The sequence below is a fragment of the Anticarsia gemmatalis genome, chromosome 8 (assembly GCF_050436995.1).
Source record: "Anticarsia gemmatalis isolate Benzon Research Colony breed Stoneville strain chromosome 8, ilAntGemm2 primary, whole genome shotgun sequence".
NCBI lineage: Eukaryota > Metazoa > Arthropoda > Insecta > Lepidoptera > Erebidae > Anticarsia > Anticarsia gemmatalis.
Genome location: NC_134752.1, coordinates 9544142 through 9562076, shown reverse-complemented (window position 1 = coordinate 9562076; position 17935 = coordinate 9544142). Strand labels below are relative to the sequence as shown.

At 35.0% G+C, this 17935-nt stretch overlaps 1 protein-coding gene across 2 annotated transcripts in view; it reads left to right on the top strand.

The window, feature by feature from the left end:
* LOC142975020 (voltage-dependent T-type calcium channel subunit alpha-1G-like) overlaps window positions 1-17935 on the top strand; it is a 151012-nt gene that overhangs the window by 113353 nt on the left and 19724 nt on the right. For both annotated transcript variants that reach the window (XM_076117647.1, XM_076117646.1), the window contains exons 4-13: window positions 4022-4133; window positions 5953-6086; window positions 6762-6859; window positions 11457-11628; window positions 14148-14424; window positions 14496-14588; window positions 14698-14930; window positions 15435-15549; window positions 16547-16654; window positions 16894-17047. In XM_076117647.1, coding sequence (XP_075973762.1) covers window positions 4022-4133; window positions 5953-6086; window positions 6762-6859; window positions 11457-11628; window positions 14148-14424; window positions 14496-14588; window positions 14698-14930; window positions 15435-15549; window positions 16547-16654; window positions 16894-17047 — 1496 coding nt within the window. The remainder of the gene's footprint in view (window positions 1-4021; window positions 4134-5952; window positions 6087-6761; window positions 6860-11456; window positions 11629-14147; window positions 14425-14495; window positions 14589-14697; window positions 14931-15434; window positions 15550-16546; window positions 16655-16893; window positions 17048-17935) is intronic.

Sequence of the window (17935 nt, the reverse complement as noted above, 5' to 3'; positions counted from 1 at the left end):
TCAATCTTTTCAATTCGTGTTTAAACCAGTAACAAACACACAATATACTGAGAAACATACGAGCTTTCGCTGTAGAAGTGGTTTTCTATTCGTTTGTATTCGTCTGATGTCGTTAATTCTTCACATTCAATATACCCTTTGCATAAAACAAAACCTAGAGGAACAGTTCTGAGCTCCCTATAATTACTGGTAGTACATTGCTTTGCATACACACTACTGTATTTAGGTATACAAATTAACGCAAAGTGCAATTTTCGAGCGTACGCATGACGTATACAAAATCAAAAGCATGATCTAAACCTCAGTGACCGGCAGCATCATTGAAAAGCGTCGTTCAATATACATTCATATGTACATATGTATAGACACACGGGATTCCAGATATTTAACGACAGTTTTATGGTCGACTGGAGCCGCGCTGACTCAATGCCGACACAGACCAGTGTTGCGTAACCTCTAAAAAAACTACAACACTCGCATACTACTTAGCATACAGAGATCTTTTAGGCTGGACGTAGACTGCCATGTTACATTTAAATATTTGAGGAATTTTCCCAAAGCTAAAAGTAAAAATATGCCAATATAACGTTTTTATTAGACTCGGAATATATATTGAAAACCTCACGCCGCAAATAAAGTAAAACTTATATATTTCTCGCACTCATAATATCTAAGAACCTTACGCTACGAAGAATCGTAGTATTTTTTCGTCTTCGTTCGAGTCAGTACTTATTGTGAAACATTTAATGTGATTACTCCCACATGACCAGCTAAAGAAAACACTCAAAGGAAACAAAATTCTATTTCGTTTCTAAATCAACTTAGGTACGTGAAAGAACACACTGTGGCTAGACAAATGGTTGAACTACTCTTAAGCTTTTAATACTTTCAAGCTTGGTGACTGCGAGTAAAATTAGGTCCGTTCTGTCTTCTTTGTTACTTTGTTAGCACGTTCCTTTGTATGCCTAAATAAGCCCCTTTTGGCTAAGCCAAAGATCTTCCATAAGCTAATTAAACCCTAAAGCATGACGTCGACGATATAAACAGTGTAAATGGATTAAGCTAGGATTTATTTGTTGAAAGTCTTCTCCTTTTCAATTATATCTGTATAGTTTATGCTTCAGATATCAAAAGTTCCAAATCCTTAGCTCTTTGTTTTGAACACTTTAATTACGTGCCTCTCTTTAGGGATGTTAATCTCCGAACCAATCTTTCAGGCTTTCTGAACTTTATATTTGAGAAACATTCTGTCGTTACTCATATATTTTGTGAAAATAAGGATTATTACGTAGCACAAATTGCTCCACACGGCTTTATGTCACGGTTTGCCATCATTCTGACGATGAACGTGATTACGGCTGTTATCGACGTTATATTTCTTCCTAATGGGTAATAGACTAGCATGTTAGTAGCGTCTTCCGGGAAAATAAAACATAGACTTATTGGCAAGTAGTAGGGGTAGGAGAATTTTTGCCTTATCATGTCCATTAACTTTACAGCTTTTCCGTTTGAGAACTTCAAAGTGTTTAAGTGCAATAAAAGCTAGCCTCAAACATAACAATGATAAACAAATTAGCGCAAGCTGATTTATGTAGCAGGCACATTGACGTAATCCCCTTTGCTCAGAGCATACCATTGTAAAGGCCTTTTAACGAACAGATGGGAAGCATAATAGAAAACACGAGTCACGGCGATACGCGGTTTCTAGTCTCGCGGGGAAATCTTATGCGTTCGATTTAGACGTCTTGGGGAAATACAAGAACATTTACAATGCTAGTATAAACCACTTGTTGTTTTCGTGAAAACAGATCTTGGAAAAAAAATCGTACACAAATGTGTCATTGCTAAGAGAGTTCGGTCAGCAACAATTGTATTTGGCATTCGGACAACGACCACATCACTAACCGATGCAACTGTAACAGGCCACAAACACGGAAAGCCGAAACCGCGTTTCCGTATCCGTTAATTAATGCAAGCGACCCGGCCCAAAATAATGAACATCACTACACCAGTCGTAATGGAGGCTACCTTTATACTCGGTATTATTTCACTTATTATAATAGCAAGAAGCGTTGTTTTGAAAGCCTATGAATGTAGACCTTTTTGCCTTTGTTCCGTGTAAACGTTTTTATAGTTGGAAGTAATTACGGATATGACTGTTAATGTAAAATGGAGTTAGTAAAACGACCACATTATTATGCTTTGGTTTATTGATAGTACTGTGGTAACGTTACGCAGTTAATGCGTTACAAAATAATATTAAACCAATAAGGGCAGTAAAAAAATAGAACAGATATAAAAAGTAATATGTTACAGATTATTATGAATATTAATCCAGGCAAAGGGACAACAGATTCCTTATTAAAAAGGTTGCCCATTACAACATAAAGATAATTCCGACCGCGTTTGAACAACTAAGCCTCTCAAAGTTGGTAATACTCGACAAAATGTGAACACATACAAATCGCTTCTGACAGCAAAACACTAAAACTAATCCGACGTAAGCCACAATACACGCAATAGTGTCCAACCGCAACTGGGCTTTGTTTCATACCACTGAATTTGCGACTAGTCAAGAAACAGAAGGTTAACCACAGTTACCAACTAACCACGGCATTGTGCTCCCAACATTTTTAGAGCCCTAATGATATCTACCAAACGGCATCGTATTACCACAATAATACAATGTCTAGGAAGAACCATAAAGTACTCTGTGAGATGAACATTCGCTCTAACATTACGAAAACGAAAGAAACTTGGTCTTTTGTCTGTCATATGATTAATAAAAAATACGTCGGTTAAGGTTTTATTAGTAAATATATAATACTAATGAAATTATCACGTAGACAATTTTAGTGAGTAATTCTGTCGATATATTTAGCTTTATATCACTCATAATATATTAAACATACCATTTCGCTTTCGTGTGACATCTTAATCTGTCGTCACGTGCTATAAGATTAGGTACTGAGATTGTTGGTCTAAATACTAGGATTTTAGCTGATAGACAATTAATTACGGACATCAAAATAACTTTATCCAAATCAATTATCATATTTTAAGTAATGCCTTTAATGTTACTTTGTATTTAAAAATTTACAAAAAATTGGCCGAAAGGTTTCAGAAATTGAATTATTGAAATATGTTTTAAGGTCTTTGTCCTATCAGTAACGTAACATTTTGTAGCAAAGCATAAACGTATTACGAAGATTAACTACCAAAATAAAATACCTATTGTTTTTATGCCACTCCGCAAAATGAATTTTACAGTAAATGATTATAATACTTTGTACAACGTGATCGTTGACTAAGGTTCAAATAATGTTATTTGCGGTCCCAAAAAGGACGACAACGAAACGACATTACCTAATTAAATTAGGTTGTATTTGAATATACTTATTTCAAATTTAATGTTGTTGTTAAATATTTATTCCGACCTGCAAATTTATATTTTAACAACCTAGAAATGAATTTCGCTTGGTTCGTTATAATGATAAACAAATACAAAATAATAATTAATTTTCAACATTTCGAAATAGTTTTGTTAATTATGTTTACTTTTAATTAGTAAGGCAGTACTGTGAATTTTGTAGAATTTATGTCAAAGGCTTAAATCAATTAAAAAGATAGCGATCATTAGGGGCCGGTCTGAAATCTATCAAGGGACTACATCCATTGATATTTAATTTAAAATCGAGAGCTTTCTCTTTGACGGTACCGTAATTCCTCTAACGAATATTTTACAAACAAATATTTGATTTTAATTGAGAATATTCAATTAAGAGAAAAGTATCTTATGTTCAAATTTACTTAGTTCTGGAAATAATAAAATGATTTGATTTTTAACACAATTACACACTAAACTAGCGTGTTTAGACTCAATACCATATAACTCGATTTCTCATTCCGGGATCCCGCGGACAACACAGTAACTAATTATATAGGTTTTTAAACACATAGATATTTATATGATGAATACTTTTTCAGTAGTACGTAATGATTTCCTTAACTATCATTGCACGTGGTTCGAGAGGATATCAATGTTGGTGATCCTGTTGAACTGCGTCACCTTAGGCATGTACCAGCCGTGCGTCGACGACCAGTGCGTAACGAATAGATGCAAAATATTACAGGTAAGGTGGTTTACTGTATTTTCATAATCATTTAATTAAATTCAAGAGAAATTAAAAGTAGGTTCATCCACTAAACAGGTGTTTAGTTTAGTTTTACTGGTGTTTAAAAAGTTCATACTGAAACTTTTTGATAATTATTTATGTTTGTTGATATAGACTATTAGTACTGTTATTTCCATTATTGTCATTCCATAAACGTTTAGTATAATTAGTCCATTGAAATGTTACATGAGATTTACATTTATTAGAGGACGCAATTTTATTTTTGGAACATGTAGGGGGGGTCATTAGAAGCTTAACTTGAAGTTTGTGGGGTCGCCACCCTTGTCCCCCGGCCGCCATCTTGGAAAAGGGGGTGGAAACACTTTTTTCACTATATCTCGGAAACTATGCGTCTTACAATAAAATTGTACATGCATAATTTGTAGCAAATTATTTTGCCTACAAATATGTTTTATAGCCCTTTGCCCTAAATTAACAATTAAAGAAGTTATAAGCAAAAAAGTGCAATTTATTTTATAAACATTTTCTTTATTGCTCTATAACTTTTTTTAACAACAGCCGCGCGGATGAATGTCTGAGGTTAAGCAACGCTTGCCGAGGTTGTTCTGTGGATGGGTGACCATCTTACACATATCGAGTTCCTCCGTGTTTCGAAAGGCACGTTAAATTGTGGGTCCCGGCTGTCATTTTCGAAGATCTTTGACAGTCATTAACAGTACTCAGAAGCTTGAAAGTCTGACAACCAGTCTTAACCAAGGTATCGTTTTATATCCCAGGTAACTGGGTTGTGGAGGTCAGATAGGCAGTCGCTCCATGTAAAACACTGGTATTCAGCTCCATCTGGTGAGATTGGAGGCCGACTCCAACATAGTTTGGAAAAAAGGCTAAGCTGATATGTATATATACAAAAAAAGTACCTCAGACCAATCTTCTAGAGTATTTTTCAAGGAATTTTTTTTCCTATATTTTTTTTATTTCATTAATTAGAAACTCACTTACACCGCTCCGAAGTAGACCGGATTCGGAAAGAAAATTTTTGTAAAAAAAAAATCACTTTTTTGCTTATAGCTTCTTTAATTATTAATTTAGGACGTAAAGTTATTAAACATATTTGTAGGCAAAATAATTTGCTACAAATTATGCTTTCACAATTTTATTGTAAGACGCATAGTTTCCAAGATATAGCGAAAAAAGTGTTTCGACCCCCTTTTCCAAGATGGCGGCCGGGGGACAAGGGTGGCGACCCCACAAACTTCAAGTTAAGCTTCTATTGACCCCCCCTACATGTTCCAAAAATAAAATTGCGTCCTCTAAGAAATGCAATATTCGGCCCTCAAATTGTAACATTTCAATGGACTAAATACGCGTTATTCAAATTCCTAAAGTAACACTGAATTAATCAACAAAAAGGTTTCAAATAACCTAAATACACAAACGCAAAAAGGAAAATGCCAGATATCACAAATGAATAAAATCAATTTAAAAATGGAAGTACTAAGAGCAACGAAAAAAAAACAAATAACAAAGAAAAGATCCGTAGATCAGCACAAAACAATACAAAAAGATAAAATAAAAAAGTATTCATGGTTAAATTCTGTCTTGACGCGTGCACTTGGCAAAATTAAAAAAGAACACCGGCTGACTGACTGGCCGAAGAGAAAAAAAATTGCGGCTTGAATTGAAATGATTTTCTTTTGTTTTAATTTTTATTTACGCGCCAACGAAATTTATTTGCACGTATATTTGAATCTTGCAAAATTAAAAACAGTATTTTATCACAATTTATGGTCGTGTTTTAATTTAACGTGTGTTACAGGTATTCGATGACATAATATTTGCATTTTTCACTTTGGAAATGTCGATCAAAATGGTGGCAATGGGTGTTTACGGACACGGAACATATTTAGCAGACTCATGGAACAGACTGGATTTTTTCATAGTAATGGCTGGGTACGTAAACAATTTGATTTAATAATAATAATGTCCTCCTAGCCGATAGACGGCTACGGCGGTCAGTTTCATTGAAACTGGCCATCTGTGCACAGAGGCAGTGGCAATTTGATTTACAACTCCTTTGAAGGCATTATTTTAATGTATTAATTCTATTTTCATAATAAATGAACATTCCAACTGGGTTCACGCGTGGAAATTTATTAGTCGAAAATTAGTAGCAACATTAAATCCTTTGACTATAAACAGTATTTGAAATAGAATGTTAAATATATTCGGATACTCGTACATTTATTCCAATGGATACTAATTAAAGTAATGGTTCAGCTATCAGAGGGATTTGAAAATTAAACTGAATATGGTCTGATACTGGTTGTGAGAATATAAATAAATAAATATTATTGGACAAATCACACACGGTCATTTGATTCCAAACTAAGCAGAGCTTGTACTATGGTAACCAAATAACTGATAAACATACTTATATACTTCTAAATACATACTTATATAGATACATTTACATCCAGGCTCAGAACAAATACTCGTGCTCATCACACAAAGATTTGTCCCGGGTAGGATTCGAACCCACCACACGCGGCGCTACTAATACTTATTACGTTTATATTTGCATCATATGAGTGAGTATACTTAATATACACGATCAATATTTTACAGGGCACTAGAATACGCACTCAATGTGGAAAATATAAACTTATCAGCGATCAGGACTATTCGAGTGTTAAGGCCGTTACGAGCTATCAACAGGATACCAAGTAAGTAACTAGGTTATTTAATTTCCTTTTAAAAAATATTGGTTAACTATCGTGAATGACAACAAAGTGCGGTGGACTTGTAGCATGATGGCCCTTTCATTAATGTGTCGAACAACAGTTTCGCGCAAAAAGTTTTCGTATCTCACACACCGGTTGTTAAAATTCAAAACGGCATATTTTTATGAAATCTATACAAATCTTGTATCTGGTGCGTAGTGGTCATAAAAAGCGGTCCTGTATGACAAAATGTATTGATGTAAATGAAGCAAGGGAAGTTTGTAAGGAGCGTGGCGTTTTTTTGGTTGCTGCTTACCACTATGGGAAAAAGACGTGATTTTTGTGTATTCAAATTCAAATTCAAAATATCCTTTATTTCGTAAACTTTTTACAAAGTATTTGAAATAGTCACGTATTTGTATTTCTTTTGTCCGTTTCGGAAAAGCTGGTTGCTCGTCAGAAGAAACGGCAAGAAACTCACGGCTTGCTCTTTTAAAAATGTCAATTATATGTATCTAAGTATCTACTATTTATTGTCTTTCTCATTCCTTGAATATATTCATATGTTTCTCATAGTCGCAATTCAATAGGATTCCGTACGTGTGCAGTAAGAATGATAGGTCGTTTGATGACGTGCCGTGTGGAATTTAGTGTTTACGGCCGTTTTGTAATAAAATTCACGTGAGAGAGGGCAATAATTCGTCTAAATATAAAGACTGGTCAAGTTCAAGATATCTCTATTCATATTCTCAGTGGAAACTGTCTGTTGGACATGTCTGTTCGTGTTTTAATAAATACATGCGTTTATAGACAACAATGCCTTACAAACATACTTTGCTACAGATCTTTCCTCCTTATAATATTAGGATTAATAAGTATACTGTATAAATGCAGTGACTTTAGATTATGTGGCTTGATATTTTTGTTGGATATGTGTTGGTTTCATTTAATATATTAAATAAGAAACACAACGCAAAGTACTACTCGCAGTGTACTACTTTGAAATCTTTTCAAAATATTAATTACATGTAAATCTTTGGGTATTTTTTGTTCTCTTTAAATACTGCTACGAATTAAGCCGATAAAAAATCTACCGAATAAAATATGTATGTAGACTTAACATTGTCAAAGAACACTTCATTATGAGTAGGTACATGGCTTAGGGACCGATTTTTTCACAAAGAACGCTAATTCAATATTCCTCTTTGAATTTCACTGTGCAAATAGCCTCTACAATATAATCCAACTGGATGAACGTAATAATTCATGTTACTAAATGGAAAAAATTACGATCCCATTTCACTTGCAAAAAAGTAACGTGCTGTTATTTGATATTCCCCGTAATAAACTTTACTGGCGTCTCCTTTATATTTCGTGAATGAATTGACTTGTAATTCAAAAGTATACTTTGTACGGATATAGAAATTTCCCTCTTAATTTTTCTGATGAGTTCAAAATCTTAATGCAAGTAAACTTATTATAATAATTTGCTTAGTTATAACAACTAAGAACGACATTTCATTACTTTTATAATTAATACTGTCTAAATTGTGTTAATGCCCTTAATACTAGAAATACCGCTTTACCAGTAACATAAATAGAGTAATGTAAAGTCAAAGGAAAATACTTCACCACATTTCCTCTTGCTCGCTTAACGAACTCAACCCTCACGTAGTTACACTAAATTCTTTTACGAAAATTACAAAGGGGAAAAGAATTAAAGTGGTTTCTATAGCTAATAACGAGTGCTTTCTTGCAGTAAACCTCAGTGCTAAAGTGAGAAGAGCTCTTAATTCGAGAACCCTTTTACTTTGGGTGACCTCCGGCGCACTACCGCCTTTGTTACGTGTACGTAATTTATTACGTGTTTATTATTAGGACCAGCCCCTTTGAAGGCTTCGTAGCTTCCAAAGAGAACAGCGAGTTTATTTAGGTATCAAACTAAATATTATTAACAGTTAAAACATTTTATTAGGGCTTTAGAAACAAAGTCACGTAGAGGCCGAGTGGTTCTGCAAGTGAATGTTGAGGAAGGATATTATATTTGCATAAGTAGTCACTGTTACAATAAACTTGAGCTTGATACTGCTATAAAATATTTTGTCTTTTGTATTTGTAAAATCACAAGTATTGAAGGTTTTAAAATTTGACACGTCAGAGGCAAAATTATTACAATTTAGTACAATTGTTACGTGTCAACAATTTTTCCCCGAAAGTCTTATTAACATTAGTCTCGGGATAACAAAGAAAAATCTCACAAATTTAATTTGATTTCATCATCTTACATCATTCACAAAATATCCATAATATGGGCAGAGCATACATACTTAACTAAATGAAAATTGGACTGTACAAAAGAAATCCATATCTTGGTGGGTACTTATAGAAATGAACCCAAGTCGGGTCGGAATGAAGAGCGAGCGTGGGCGACGATCGATGCGAGCAACAAGTGAACTCAAGCCACTACGTCTGTTACTAATTATCTAACAGACATATTAGAACTTGAACAATCTCGTAGCATTTTAATGTTTTCAGTTCAAGGAAATACCGCGCTCGTAGATTAGAATTGACTCTAGCATTTATTGTATTTGAATTTTAAGGTATGTATCCTTTAATATGTAAAAGTCTCCTTTGAGTTTTAAGATAGACCTTGAAAATGTTATATTAATTTGTGTTTGAATACCCGAAACCACAGTGATAAGATTTAACTCTTTTCAATTTACATTTCAATTATAATAATAAAACCTGTTAGTTAAAAATGCCTCACTACTTTTCGCCAGGGTATACCTTGTGAAATAACATTTCTGTAGCACAAAGGACGTTCCTATAATCGGCTCTTATGACGAAGCACCGACTGCCTAAAAAAAGAAACCCAGTAGTGCTCGAACTAAGGGCAAATGTACATTTCAGTAAAAGTACAGGTATACGGATAGTGCGCCAACTGCCAATACGAATGGTACTAGATCGGTAGGACTTTCACGGAACGAGTATTACTGTAATAACTGTAATTAATGTCAATATCGAGATACGAACCTAGTAAATGTTGACCCTTTAACACGAATACTAGATTACTTTACTTTAATAAAAATCATTGCCACTCTCTTCTGTTAACATTATTGTATAATAAAAAGCACAATATAGTGATCTTCTGATACTAAAATACAGTAAGAAGTACTGATAAGATATTCAATAAGTACTCACTCGGAATATGCATTCTGTTACGTCTCCAAAACAACTGTTGTACTGTGCTAATATTGATGACACTGGTGTAATGTCGCAACAGGACAACTCTAAGTACTTAAGACATTAATCATGTTTTAATTATTGCGCCCTTAACGTTTACAAGACGGAAATTTGCCTTGCGAGAGTATCTCTATAATCTACTTTCCACCAACCTGTGTCTACCTTCCCTATCATAATATTTACCTACGTGTAGATTTTATCTAAATTTGGCAAGGAGCTGTATAAATAGGACAAGGTAATGTTACAACATTTGCTGAAGGTTCGACGACGTTTACTTTACTATATTATTAAAGTTTATGACAACAAACTGAGCATCACGTTTTATATTTACTTCTAGAGTAACACAAGATACTTGCTTATGATCAACACTTAAATAGTAGGTTTGTTTGTTCAACGCTGCAGTTTGCTTTAGTGCTATTACTGCAAACTTAATTTATGATCCTTGCATATGACAACACTGCTATAAATCATAACGGTTTTTTGGTCAAGCTACTGGTAGAATCACAATAGGTATTACAATTGCATGCAGAGGCAACGTTGAAATTCAATAATAAATCACTACAAGAGCAGACCGTCGCGACTTCCAAACGGTTAGCATTGAACATTCAAACAAAAGACGGGCTCTAGCTAAAGTTTCGCACAAAACCCCATCTGGGGCTCGCAAACAACTGGGACAATGCAACTCTGCCGCAAATTAAATCGAGCCACGCGCGCCCGCGGTTACACATACATCGGCACTAATTTGGCCTCGCACAATTTATTGCTCCCACGTGCCTTTTTATTCCTTTAAATTGAAATACACGTTTAGGTCTGTATCCCATCCGATACGTTTCACTTTACATGTTTACCGACCAGCTACCACTGTATCTAAAATTGTGTTCACAAATAACGTAGCTTTGCAAACGTGCAGTAGTTAATCCTCTTCCGAGTAGAAACGCCTATCCGCGGAACGAATTAATTGAAATCCATCTGATCGTTCATGTGAAATTGCACTTCAGCAGTAAATGAATTCACAAGGTTCAGCAATAGCTATAAACACAGTTTATAATTATACCTGAATAATTAGACATCCTGTATTATTTTAACTCCGAGAAGCAATAGTACTCGTAACCAATTCCAGGCAACCAAGTTTAATCTAATGTTTAAATATTAATGTATACCTAAGACTTGTACGTATTCCCTTTGCTTTTCATTTGAGGGTAAATTCATTATAGATTAGACTGAGAAACGCCTACATATTTATTACTTCTCGTAATTACTTTTCTTTGTATAACTTTACGTTATTTACCAAATCCATAGAAATGTGATATGTTTGTTTCTATACTTATGAATTTGACAAGTGTTTTAATTTTCACAGGTATGCGTATTCTGGTGATGTTGCTGCTGGACACCTTGCCTATGCTAGGCAATGTTTTGCTGCTGTGTTTCTTCGTATTCTTCATATTTGGTATCGTTGGAGTCCAACTTTGGGAAGGAATTCTGAGACAGCGGTGTGAATTCGTCCTACCTCCGAACGTATACCGACCCAAGTATGTTATAACATAGTTTCCGCTAGTGTACTCATAATTGAAATGCATTATGAGAGATAAGTTTTAATTCCGTCTGATACTGCCACCTTTGTAATACCGTTACTAAATGAACTAAGCTCACAGACGTAAGTGTTAATTAGCGTTGAATGGATAAATACCCAAACTTGGATGACGCAGCATATTGAGTGATAATGTTTGAAGTTTTGTGGATGAAATTGCAGCTGAAATGACTTTTCATTTGTTCCATTTGCTCGAGAGCGCTCGTCTTAGCGGCACGTCCCATTGCTAACGTTGACTGCATGCAATATTTAACGCTTACATCCTCGACGAGCACATCCATCGCTGCTCTATACATCATTTTGACGTTTTGTATTTTGTCATTGCATATTGTTTTGCACTGTTACTAACATATTAACAAACGCGCATGTTAAAAGGTTCAGCTTACAGTCAAACCTACAACACACTTAAATATTGCATTCCGTCAACACTCACATTATAGGTAAAATAAGACTGAAAACACACACATAGGGAACTATTCGAGAATGTAATAGAAACTATACAATAATAGTACGCACTTTACAAATATTCCATTCATATTATGTTAAACGTGTTACATAAATTCTGTTACATTCGGTGGTTCTAAACATATCGATCCAAACATAGAACAAAGTAGAGTATTACCGACATAGCAAACATAAACCAATTATAACCATTCATAGCCGATACTGACCAAAACATTTAGATTTAGAACAAATAGTTACAAACGAGATATTGGCTAATGATGTGGTTTCATACTATGTTCCTTCAAACCTGATATTACTGTAGTCATCATGTATTTATGAGACCACGTTGTTAGAGAATAATACCTAACCTTTAGAAATAAACCTAGGTAGGTACATAACACCCGTCACGGCTTCCTCAATTTATGTTCCAGAGACCTGTCCGATTGGTACAGAGTGCGCGTCAGAGTGAACTCGTAAGGATTTGCGATCAAAATTAATGTGTTTCTATTAAGAACATTGCGAACTGTTGTAACGTGTACCTTCACACATCTGCCGTCCAGATGTGCTATCGTATTGCTTCCCTTTCACGAATTGGCAGTTTCTATGAGGCATTAGGTCTCTCATTACTTGTGCTATTTCAAATTGTCACACTTAATTTGCAAACACTTTACAACTGCCGATTTGTTTCTGAATAAAAAGTACAATATATGGGTAGCTCTATCGTCTTTTTTAATATTTAAATTCTGTTTCCTCTACTCTTATACTTTTTACAATCACATTGATATTTGAATTAGATACTCTTAATATATGTAAATAAGCAATAAATAACGAAGTAATGGTACATAAAAAATATTATAAACACAAATTCTCTAAAACAGATTGTCACTCTTTTTCGAAGAACAAATACTTATACACTTCAGTTCTACATTTTATCATAAATCATTCAATAACAAAATCATGTTTTGACATAAAATTATTGCTAAAAAAGGCTTTGTTTCAACCATTGTTTTGTCTGATAACATGCATTTATGCTAAGGATTTTTTATGTTTGTCTCTTGAAGCAAATAACATTTCGACTGTTACATAAAATGCGTATGTGTTATGCGCTAGCTGAATTTTAAAAGCTTTGCACGACTTTGTGAGTCCAACAAGTCCAAGTATTGCAGACATCGGTGAGACAATATCATCGAAGTTGGTGACCACAATCAAGCTCTTATAAAACCGTGAAGAGTCCAAACGCCGAAACGACCGGTCGTTCAAATGATGTGGGTTACGGCCAGTGCTCGTGTTTCAATGTGTACCTTCTGTCGTTAAACGATAACGAGCCGAATGCTTCCGAAGGCAACTGACGTTAATCTGCTCCGACGATACTCCGCCGGACTTTCCCCTGCCATCTTTATTAGCGCTACCATTACCATTAATTGGGGCTGCTATCGGCCCTCGATTCCTCTCTTCGCTTTCGTGTTAGCATGTGTTTGCATGCTTGTTGTGAATGTGCTACTAAATGTTTTCGGCATTTGCATGGATTTTAGCGGTAGTGAAATCCAGTCGTATGTAATAGTAATTGTCAAAATGGTGCTATGCTATGTAACATTAACATTTGTATAACAATCCAAGGTGTCCCAATAGTTTTGAAAATTAACTTTAGAAGTATCAATTCGCAGTATTTAATATTCATTTTCAAATTAACCAGTCATACAGAAATCAGTACTTACTAACGATAGATTCAAAAGCAGATTAAGCTCATTTGAAACACCTCATCCGACACAAAACAAAAATATTTTTGACAGTTCTAAAACTTAAAAAAAACATCATCATGCCTCGATTTTCAAAATAAACTAGATTTGTAAATGCCGTTTATTTACTTCCATTCCTGCATAACTTTATATTCACTCGAAATTCGAGACATGAATGAATAGCAGAGAAACACCAATACTGACAAAGAATAGCATAAATGAATGTTAACTTATCATTCATTTTTACATACAAAAACGTGTATTAATAATTGTGTTTCAGTATATCGTTTTACTACGAGTTCTCCAAAGAGCTGGATTACATTTGCACGACACCCGAAGACAGTGGCATGCATTTGTGTGGAGATTTCCCTCCATACCGCTATGGGGCTCTTGTTTGTAACGAGACGGCGAAGCCTTACTCGTACAACTTCCCAACAAACACATCTTGTGTGAACTGGAATCAGTATTACACGAACTGCACTCAAAGAGGGAACAATCCCTTTCAAGGAACGATCTCATTCGACAATATTGGACTTGCTTGGGTCGCTATATTCTTGGTAAGGCATTGTGGCAATAAATTGAGTATTTCAAATCACGAAATGTATATTCAATAGTAATTCGTTTGCAGGTAATTTCATTAGAAGGCTGGACTGACATAATGTACTATGTGCAAGATGCTCATAGTTTTTGGGACTGGATATATTTCGTATTATTGATTGTGGTAAGTCTTTTTCCAGTTGTTATCATATTCAAAGCAATAGTTGGTATATGATATTGCAAAATTTTTAAAACCTATTATATTACACTTGATTCTCTCATGCCTGTTGCAGATCGGATCATTCTTCATGATCAACCTATGTTTAGTCGTCATTGCGACTCAGTTCAGTGAGACGAAGAAACGCGAGATGGAGCGCATGAGAGCTGAACGTGCTCGGTTCACGTCGTCATCAACCCTCGCATCTTCAACAAACAACAGTGAACCAGCTACGTGTTACGCAGAAATTGTCAAATACGTCGCCCACTTGTGGCGAAGGTTCAAGAGACGAATGGCAAAGAAAATCAGGTCCAAAATAACCCTTATTTATAAACATCACATGTAAATATTCCACACCCCTTTATCCCTTGTGATCGTAAATCTTACGTATTTCCTTATTCGCAATCTATTCCAGATATCGTTATTGTGCTCTCTGATGTTGGCGAATTGCTACCAATATAATTTCCTTTTCTAGAACTTACAACATTTATACTAATGCTCCTCATTTCCATTGCAAATCCCAATGATTACTTGGTTGCAAATGGCTTACATATTTCAGTTGATATTCGGTACGGATATATTTTCCTTTTCTTATGAACATTTTTATTTACTCATATAAAAAAAAGATTCATTATAATGGAATACCCTCTCTGACCTTCTGTCGGAAAGTATTATTACTTTGCAGCGGTTTAGAGACAAATATTTGGTCTGAGTCCAAGGACTTCTAAAAGTTTAACACAGACAATTCACTGCAGTAAAAACTTTTATCGTGTCGTGTATCAGACATATTTCATAACTGTTATTCTTTTGCAGAGTGTACCGATATCAACGTGCACAGCTGCGATGGCGGACAAGTAGAGAAACTCTACAACTACCAACGAACAAGCCGAAACAGCACCATCCATGTTGTCCGCGAGTACATCCACAGGTAAAATAAACTCATTGTATCGATTTTAGAACAATTAATACACTTCACATTGTTTATTAAGAACAATGGTATACCTTACTATTGAAGTTGTTTATTAGCAACTGATACCATAATGAATTCCCTCTCAAATCAGCGTAGAAACACATTTATAAATCCCTCAACAATAAGCCCCTTTCAGTATTGTGATTCCTAACTTTCTCTACATTTTCTTTGTAACAAACAACAATTGCCTCAATACCCTCAGAACGGCTTCTCGCTACTATGAATCAAAGTTCATCAGTTCATTATTACCTTTAAGATTACTTTGAACATTCTCATCAACCGGTTATAATGAATTTTGAAATAAAATTTCTCCAAGTTTTCCGGCCGTCTACAGAATAGCTACATTCTTGAGACGGCAGAGTTATAATAAAATATTCGTCAAGGTCTTACAAAGCCTCTTCCGTGTCGAGGCCATGTATTGTATTGTCGCTGACTCTGTGTAATCATTATGAGGCTTTCTCTTGCTAAGCCCTTGTAAAACACGCGAATAAAATTAAATATTATTTGCGATGATTAATTGTTCTTACCTAAACAAATTAAAGTTCTAATTGTCCTCCAGCTTTCAACTTATGGAATTAAATTGTACTTCATTTAAATAACTATAAAATCTTTTTACACTTTTGCCATTACAGCGTCGTTTATTTTCTTCTGAAATATGCATTCGTCCCCGCTCGTAGCACTTTGCTACGAACGTGCTACGAGATTTAAAGTTTGTGTGCCAATGAATGAGTACATTCCGCATTCGAGAGTTTTATTATTTTCAAAAGCTATAATATTCTGAATATTTTTTTTGCTTCCACGATTTGACGGCACTAGTAATTAATATAATAATTTATCGGTGCTATCATTAACAATTCAATTTAGATTTAAGCTGATTGAGACATAATTTTAATATTTTATAGAATCCAGTCATAAAAAGAAAAGTAATGTAATGTAATATATGTGTATTTGTTAGGGTAATGGTGGTAAGACGGTGTCGGAAGAGGGGGGCGCGGGGGGTGACGAGCCGCTCAGCCGGCCCAGCCTGTTGCGCGTACCCTCGCTATCCGCCGCTGATCTCGAGGTACCGTCTACACACATATTATTCACACTAATATTGATTTTAGACACGTCGTCCCACTTACTACGACATTTACTTGTGTATACCCGCGTTGTAATTACTGCAGTATCGTGTGTTTGCATGTCGCTTTCAAATATAAAATAATGTAACTTTGTAACTTTCTGGCTCATTTTTCTAACACTACAATAATCAAGATTTAATCAATAATGTACTTACATGTTTGTTTTTGTTCATTTATATAGAATGCGTCCAACTTGTCGCTGCTGTCACCGCCGTCGCTAGCTCGTCGCAGGTCATCAGTGATGTTTAGTGACACTGTACTACTTCACGCGCCGAATGCTCCGCACGGAGGACATCCTCTCAACGTTTGTTCTTCCGAAAAAATGACACAAACAGGTACAAATTTGACAATCATTTTAATAAAAATAAAAAGTCGTAAATAACCTTACAACAAAACTAAGTGTTGTAAAATGTGTACAAAACTAAAATATAAAAGCCCACCTACACGCTACTAAGAAACACCAGCCACTTACTTTACCTGTTGCTTGTACACACTCGAAACTTTCTCCATCTTACTCTGAACAAAACTCAACTTGTGAATACACTACAAAACACTTTACATTCAATAGTGCTAAAACTTTTTAACCATTCGAATGAATATTTGTAGATTCATTGTGTCAACGTGACTGGCTTAAGAGCCAAAGTGGTGAGTCTAGAGGCGGTAGATCTAGACGACGCTATTAGACGGGCATGTGCAATCTAATTTAAACTTCTCGCTTTCCTTCCATCTCTTTCTTCATAGAAATACTCAATAGGACTGGGACCTACTACGATGAAACAAAAGTTTTCTGAATTTGATTTTGGCTTATCCCCCTTTCAGCATAGGTTTAGTACTCCTACACTTTTGAAATGTGAAAATCTTTAATCTTCCTTGAGTTACCTATTTTACCTCGAAAGCATCTCATTATATTCGAGAATGCTCAAGTATTTTCTTTGAAAATTTTCTCTTGACTTTAATAGCCGACCTGGGACCGGGGGAGGAACAATAAATATTTAATGCCGAACTGATTACGTCGGTTATAAGTTATGTATTGGCAGCATTCTTGCTCCCGTTCTGAATGAATAAAAATACCTTTATTAGTCATTTACTTTTGCACTGATTTCTTATACTTCCTCTTTTCATTATCTTGATTTGGCAAGGCAAAAACAGAGTATACCTCTGCATAATGTTACGAATGACCAAATCATGATTTCGATCCACAGTGTACTTCTAGATCCACATAA